General features: G+C 39.3%; 1 protein-coding gene across 1 annotated transcript; it reads right to left on the minus strand.

Moving 5' to 3' along the window:
• Positions 1 to 1,625: 1,625 nt before the first annotated feature.
• On the minus strand, positions 1,626 to 3,047 carry TCIM (transcriptional and immune response regulator). The gene has a single exon (XM_045779179.2). The coding sequence runs from the start codon at positions 2,855 to 2,857 to the stop codon at positions 2,537 to 2,539; it is 321 nt and encodes a 106-aa protein (XP_045635135.1). The 5' UTR covers positions 2,858 to 3,047; the 3' UTR covers positions 1,626 to 2,536.
• Positions 3,048 to 8,455: the final 5,408 nt, after the last annotated feature.

Consider the following 8,455-nt stretch of genomic DNA (forward strand, 5'->3'; position numbering starts at 1 on the left):
TTCATTTTCACCTCACATTAAAGATGAAAGCATTATGAAACTAAAAATCACCCTCGTGTAATCACATCAATTTTAACTTTTGTTGTCCCTGAAGGGAAAAGACAGAATGTTTCTGCAAAATCCACTGGAATTCTTCTCCACACTGTTGTGGATCATATCCCAGTTGCTTTCTAATTTGTTTCCCGTGTTATAGTCTTGCAATCAGAAAATAATGATAATATACTGCAAGAAAACTAAGTCAATACATGCTAATTTGCAAAGTGAGTAAGACAAACATTGTTCTCTATTGAAAACAACAGGGTCAGAGAATATAGTTATGCATCAGTGTAATAAATTCAACCTTTTGACTACGTTCAGCATCCAAGATGCGTTTGAAGTCTTTAAAAAGAAAATGAGTTGAAAGTCTTCATAGGAATATGCAGCTACCCTGGAGGAATAAGTTACCAAGTTTCCTTCCCAAGCAGTTTGTTCATGTCTTTTGGGGATCCTAGATAGACAGAGAAAATGTGTCACTAATAGGCTTATTCTTAGCATGGGCAAAGAAGACTTCAGGTGAGATCATTAAGCAAGCACAGTTTGCAAGCATGGGAAAATAAGGTCATGGAGCTGAAGACCCCTTTAGAGCCTCTGCTTTGGTAATCCCCAAATACCAAAATGAGCTGAGCCTTCCACCTGTCAAACACTTCCTCTTTTGTTCTTAATTTATACTGGTGTCATGAATGTCTTTGCAAATCTGATAGAAATTATAGATACTTCTCCCAGAAAAATATACACACATAGGCACGTACTTCTGCATATAAATTTGTGGCTTTCGTGGATGTTCTCTTGTAAAAAATTCCTTCCTGATGGAGTGATTTTATATTATCTTCAGTAAACTTATCAATTAACATTTGAAAATAGGTTTGACCACTTCATTTCCTTTTTAAAAATGTATTATTTAAAATCCTGGCTTGTAACTCTCCCAGAAGATTTTAGATCATTCACTTGTTTTGTTTTACTCTGATCAGCAAGTTTCAGAAACCTCTGTACATGTTCCAAAATGCCTAATTTCTGGGAAATTTTATTTCTGTTTGCTAGGAAAGGGCGGCAGGCATTGACGTATGCCTTCTTAGAAAGATTTTATTATAATTTTATGAGAAAATAAACTGAGTGACTTTAATGTTATTCCCACATTGGCTTATATGGAATAAACATTGATAACCCACAGAATCTTGATCATAATTTGGACTCTAAACAAAATATATTGTTTTGGGAAAAATAAATGTACGAATGTACATAGCTCCTGGAGCCACAGAGGAAAAATTCCAAAAATATGGAGGAAAAAAAAGCTTTTTAAAGCTCACCCTCCGTGGACACATAAACACCACTGTTGATGAGTCAGTCAATGAATTTCTATGCCTATATCTTATATTTTAAAGTTGGGACAGAGAAACTTCCTAGATATTTGATGTGAGAATTTGCTTTGAAGAAGTTCGGCAATTAATGTAAAGCTACACTAAAAGCACATTTTACTCTTAGAGTAAAACCGTTAGAAATGTTTATAATAGTTTATAAAAGTTTATCATAATAAATATTTACCACCTTACTTTTTCCTTTGAGACCATTCATCACAGACCAAGAGCAGCTAAGTTTATAATAATTTATTAAGGTTGCATATCATTTGTCATGTGTAATAAATTATAAAAACCATAGCATCTTCATAAACTAGTATATCATGCTCACTTCCTAATGTTTACTGCAATAACTGTAAGAAATCTAATTAGATTATATTTTAGCATTAGTTAGCAGATTAAAAAAATCATAAAATTTTTTCACAGTACTTTGGATTTATGAAGGACCCCATTATTTTAGCTTTTGTGCAACCAGTTTGAAATGTATAAAAACCTTTTACAAACTAGAAGGGTTTTACTAAGCTGCTGAAAGTATCGCTAATTTGTAACTTGACACCCTCGTGGTGCACTTTTTCAGGCACTGTAAAAAATGCAAATAAAGAATCCATTACTGATCTCTAAGAGTCTATACCAATAGACCACATTGAAGCTTGGCCACATTTTGAAACATTCAAATAAAAAACTCAGTAAACATCGGGGCATAGTATTCTCTCTCTCCCTGTTTCCCCGTCTCCCTCCTCCCTCTCCCTACCCAGTACGGCTAAGGAAACAAAGTTCAGGTTGAATTTAAGTCCTGGAGCCTGAGAAAGACTCTGGCAGCAATTCTTCCCCAGCTCTCTGTTATCTTCAGTCTCAGTCCTCATTACATCGTCCAGACTCTCCTCTGACAGCGCATCAGTCCCTTCCCCTCAGGGAGAGTTTGCAAATCCTGCTGAAAGCATTTTGTTTTCCACTGTAACAGCACAGGCGTGAAATTGGTTGGAGTCTTTGTAACCAGTTTGTTCTGTTCCTTTCCAGCCTCTGCCGTCCTGATGGAAGAGAAGCTTAGGAGGCAGCCGCAAAATGCTGCATGTGTTGGGTCTCACAAACTCCCTTGGTCTTTAAATGTCTATTCTTGGATAACGTCCTTATCCATCCTCTTGTCCTCAGTGAACTTTGATGGAATATTTCCGCAGTTTCAGAAATTGGAAAAGCTTGTCTTTCGTCCTCTTCTTCAGGGCCATCAGGGCTCGTGTTTTCTCCTCCAAATCTTGATCGATGGCAAAAATGATCTTCGCTCGCTCCTCTGCTTTCTTGTCCCCAGAGTTTTTGAAAAGTCTCTGTAGAGATTCTTGGTCTATGTTTTCAAAGATGTTGGCCACGGCTTTCTTACGCGAGGCTGTGTCGAAGTGATAGCCATGGATGGACGGACTGACGCGCAGCGAGGTGGACATGATGGTGGCTTGGTGGCTTTGCTTTGCTTTCATCGATGTGGGGATCTTCGGGAATTCTGCTCCCGGGCTCTCCAGAGAGTCTGTAGCAAAATCATTCCGGGACTGCTATTTAAAGTGTGAACAAAAGCTCCAGGCTCAAATTACACTGGTGACATCAGAGTGATCTCAAGGAAGAACAATCACAGACAGGTTTAACAGTTGAGTTGCCAATATCCTGTTCTTATGCAAAATGTTAAGAGCTGCGCTCAGTGATGGAGCAGGGATCTGGGGATTTCTTTTTACCACATCTGTGGCAGTAGGATTTTACAGGCTTGGGCCCGTCTTCCAAAAATAGCTGAAACCAGGAAAGGGCAAAGGTAAGACACAAACAAAGTGGCATAGACTCTCAAACTCTTTCCAAACAACCACCAAAACAAAGGTTTCTGCTAACTACAGGAAAGTTTTAATTCCCGGAGAAGTCATTAAAGTGTATTCCAAACATTTGGCAGCCCACACCCGTGTCCTTTGGACATCCCCATCCAGGGCCCCTCCACAGCTGTGGAGAGAAAGCCAAAGAATCAAGGACGTCAATCTGGACTACATCTGATTATAAAAGGAGAGTTCACCCACAAACACTGACATGATACAGCCTGAAACTGTGAACTTTCAGAGACTGTGTACAAGAGCCCATCTGTAACCACTGAATAAAACTGTCTTTTATTATTTATCTATTTAAATATATTTTTTATTTTTATTTTTTTAAAAAGATTTTATTTTTAAGTAAGCTCTACCCCCCATGTGGGGCTCGAACACACAACCCTGAGCTCAAGAGTCGCACATTCCACTGACTGAACCAGCCAGGTGCCCCCAAATTGTAGTTTAATAAAAATAATAATAGCAATAGACAACATCTCCTTAGGCTTGTGTATCTATCAACAATCCATATTTTTTTAAAAAGTCGGAGGGAAAGTCCATCAGGTGCTTTATGGAAATTGTACTCACAAGAGTGAGTTGACGTTTTCCTTTAATATTTATTTTGGCACTGCCTGGACATAGAGCAGTACCTTCTTTGGAAGAATTTAAATTTGTTCTTCTCAACTTCCACAGTATTCAGCCAGCCAGTGCCCCAGTGGTGTGGCGCACTTACATTCAACCAAGTGATAGATGTCAACTTCAGAGTGCCCCAGAGACCTCTCTTAGAGAAGCAGAGCTGGTCTTCAAAATTTCCTCTAATCAGTCAAATCACGTCTAGAACACACAAAAGGGGACAGAGTGTGGGGAAGGTACCTCACTAGAAAATTGAATTAGAGACTCTTCTTATGTATTCATTCATTCACTCACTCACTCATTAATTCAGCCAATATTTAATAAAGGTCTACTTTTAGCTAGAACATTTTTAGGCATTGGAAATATAAGAGTAAATGAAACTAAACCAAACAAATCAAGCCAATCAAACAAAAAATCCCTATGTTACCTTAATGGCGTTTACATTCTACCAGGAAATAGATACTAGAAAAATGTACATTTATAATCTAGATGATGTCAGAAAGTAATACCTATTATGGATGAAAACGAAGCCAAGTTGTACAGGAGAGGAAGAGGAAGGTTGAAATTTGCCTGGAATATTCAGGGGCAGCTTCTTAAATGCCACACTGTACAATGACTTGAAGGAGGCGAGGGAGTTAACTGTGGAGGTATCTGGAGGAAAGGTGCTGTAGGCAAAGGGGACAGCAAGTTCAAAGGCCGGAAGATAAGAATGTGTGTGGAGTACATGGAGAACAGCCAGGTGATCAGTACGGCTGGAGCTGAGTGGCCAGAGAAGAGGGGAAGGAGGTGAGGTCAGGAGGAGACGGCAGTGGGAATAGGATGGAGACAGACTGAATACAACTTCTGAGGCTTTTTCATGGATTGAGCTTTTACTCTGTAGAATATAGGTGGTCTTGGAGAATTTGGAGCTGAAAAATGACATGATTTTACTTATAATTCAAACTTTTTCTTAGTAGAGAATACATTTTAAGGAGACAAGCCATTGTGTGAGGAGAAAAAGACTAGTTCTATGGCTGTCAAAATAATCCAGCCAAGAGATGATGAAGGTCCTCACTAGGTGAGAGCTGATCAGATTGTGGGCATACTGTGAAGGCCAAGTCAAGAGGATTTGCTGAAGGCTCCGACGTGAGGAATGGAAGACAGATAGGAGCCCAGCACGACCTCTTCCTGAAGGATGCTTCTTTGAAAGGTATCTCTAGGTGAGCTGGTGCTCAGCTCGCCAGCTGTGGCCGTGGCTGCTTGCTCCAGCTTTCCCACGGAAGGACCCTGTGATCTGCCGCCGATGACTATGGGTTTACTGGCACACCTTTGTGGCTATTAAAACTGTACTCATTTTCCTCACTGTTAAAAATTGTTATTATTACATCAGCAAGGATTTTTACTTAATTTTTATTAGGTGCCAAACACAGAGCCCCAACATTACACAATCCACCTTCATGTTGGCATTATCATTACTCAAGGCTTTGCTGACCTTATTAATCCTATGCTCTTTCTTGAGGCGATTCTTATAGGCTCATGCTTTCTAGCCCCTACTCACTGATTACTCCCAAATGTTAAGTCCCCATTTATTTAACTAACCGATCAATACAAATGTATGTAAATAGATTTGTAGATTTACATATATGTAAATATGGTACACATAGCTGTTCAATTATTAAAGTCAGAAACCCAGCTATAATCTTTCATTTCTCCCTCTTTTCTCTCCTATCTAGATCTTTCTCTGTCTCCCTTTCCCTCTCTCTCTATATATATACATATGTGTGTGTGTGTGTGTGTCTGTGTATATATTTTATCGACAAAATATTTCTCAAATCTATCCACTTTCTCTCCATTTGAACTGTTACTGTTTAGACGAGCTTTCATGTGGTGGATTCCCTAACACACAGCCTTTAACTCCCTTTAGGATTTCCCCAGATGCTCAGCTGTCAGCCGCCTTTGGGGACAGCCTCCCCTGAAGAAGGTCACCCTCCTCTTGGTGCAGCCGCATCTAGGGACTGACCAACTCTGAGGGGTCATGCACCCTTCAGAGAATCCTTTAGGGTTAGCTGAGACCTCCCTCTGGCCAAACCTGTTTCCCACCCCCATCCGAAGGCATTGATCCCAAGAACACTCCATAATAAATCACCTGCCTGCTGATCTCCCTCTCGGGCTATGATTCCTTGGAAGCCCAGTCTATGACACCCTGTCTTCTCTCACCTGGACTAAAGCCAAACCCTTTTCCTGGCATTCCTGCTTCCACTCTTGCCCTTCATTCTCTACAAAACACCCAGAGCAATCGTTTCTAATGAGCAATCTGGTCAGACCACTCTTGCTGTTACTCTTAAACAAAGCCCCCAAGTCTTAACATAGCCTTTTTAAGCACAATCTGCTCTGTTTCCTGACGACTTCGGCAGCATCATGATTTGTCACTCTCCCCCATGCTTTTATGCCTTCCAATTCCTTGAATGCACCACACTCATTCCTGCCATAGGTCTTTGCACACGTTTTTCCTCTTTCCGGAATGTTCTTTTCTACATTTTATTTCAGCTAGGTAATTCCTACTCATTCATAAAATCTTAACTAAAAGCTAATTGCTCAGAGTGGCCCTCTCCGTCCTCTGGTTCTTTTAGACGTAGATCAGTTCTCTTTGCCAACATACTCTTCACTATTCCTTCGTAGTACTCACTACAGTTTGCAAGCGTACGTTAATTTTTCCAAGTATTCATTTAAAGTCTGACTCCACCAAAAGCAGCTATCAGATTAATCTTCCTCATTACTGTATCTAAAGCTCCTGTATACTTGTTTTTTCATAGTAATACTTAATAACATGTGTGTAATCCTATTTAATTCCATATCAATGTTTCATAGTAGGAACTATTGCAATCCTCATGTTAGAAATAAGAGAACTGAGGCATTGACAACTTATTACCTGTTGTGGGTGAATAACAGCCCCCTAAAACGGCCATGTTCTAATCCCTGGAACCTATGAATAATGGCAAAAAGAAACCTTATATTACAAAAGGGCTTTTATGGTGAAAGGAATTTTGCAGGTTTAAATAAGTTAAAGAATTGAGATGTAGAGATTATTTTGGCTGAGATCTTGAGATGTGGAGATCATCCAGGTTGGCTCATGTAATCATAAGACTCTAAAAAAGAGAGAAAGATGTTATGCTGCTAGTTTAGAAGTCGGAGGAAGGGGCCATGAGCCAAGGAAGGTAGACAGCCTCCAGAAGCTGGAACTGGCAAAGAAACAGGTTTGCTTCCTTCAGACAGAATAGATCATTACATACCCATTTTAGACTTCTGACCTCTTGAACTATAAGATAATAACTTTGTGTTGTTTAAAGCTTCTAAACCCGGGGCAATTTGTTACAATGGCAATAGGAAACTAATTTACCCTGCAAATCCTGCAGCTGTGATGAGACAACTTGAACCCAAGCTTATTTGAGACACATTTTTCCCCTTTCCAGAGGAAAGCCCATGATTTTAAACTCTCAACTGTATTACTCTCAAATCAACCACTAGCTCTGCTATCAAAAACCCTGAATAATGTTTCTACGTGACGTTGAGCAGTTCTTCTTGAGTGTTGCCTAAAAGCATTCAGATGCATTTGAGAGATTAAGGAGTTTCAAAATTGTTTAGAGGACAAGACCATCCACAGGGAAACAATGTCAGTTTCTGTTTCCCAGAAATGTGACACAAGCCTTAAGGTTGTCGCTGATGCTCTTTGCCAAAGGTAAATCCATATGTGCCTGGAAAGCCTTTTACTGCTGTCACCCTGCCTGTTGCCTTCTTTGTATAAATATTTTCAGTGAATGATGTGGACAACAGGATCTAAAAATTTACTGGCAAAGATTCCCAAATTGCATGTGGACAGGATCATATCATATAGACATCTTACAGAATGTTTTCTTTCTGTAGTAAAGACAGGAGATAATGAAAGCTGTTTGAAAGAAGTAGTGTCTGAGGTCCTGTACTTTCTTCTGGGCTCCATTTTTGCCATATGTTTTCATCACACAAAGAGATTAAGTTTCTGTTTGACAGTAATACATGTGCACGGTTCGTTTCGTGTCTAATCACTAAGTGACTTGTATACCTCGTTATTCTTCATGTAATACCTACATGACTCTTCATCACAATATTGAAGGCAGATATTACTGACTTCCATTTTGACCACAAAGAAGGAACTAGGCTGAACAACCCACTCAAGGTAAGTGGTGAAAACTGCATTCATTTCCAATTTTTTTTTATCCCCAAAATCTCTTCCGGAAAGGTTTTCCTAAACTTTTGCTGCATTACTTACCTCTCCTGGTCACATGACCAGGACTCTAGGTTTACCTTTTTAGATAAAAAATTATGACTTACTACTAAATTTGGTAAAGCACTAAAGATATAAAGGTATAGTGACTGGAACATAGAATGTATCCAATGAATACACACTGAATAATTACGAGTAAGTGAAAGAAAGCAAACACACAGAATTTTACTTTGATGCTGTCTTTATGTACCAACTCACCTTCCTAGCAACTTCCTGAATATGAAGCAGAGAGAAACCAACAACTGGAACTTTGTACGTCTTACTTCAATTAAATTATCCCTGGACATTTTTGTTTTAACAACAAAAAT

Source organism: Ursus americanus, chromosome 27, assembly GCF_024610735.1.
Source record: "Ursus americanus isolate L20-20 chromosome 27, mUrsAme1.1.p, whole genome shotgun sequence".
In the NCBI taxonomy this organism is placed as follows: Eukaryota; Metazoa; Chordata; class Mammalia; order Carnivora; family Ursidae; genus Ursus; species Ursus americanus.

Excerpts from the sequence above, each read along its gene's own strand:
- TCIM (XM_045779179.2), bottom strand. The coding sequence starts at position 2,857 with ATGAAAGCAAAGCAAAGCCACCAAGCCACCATCATGTCCACCTCGCTG.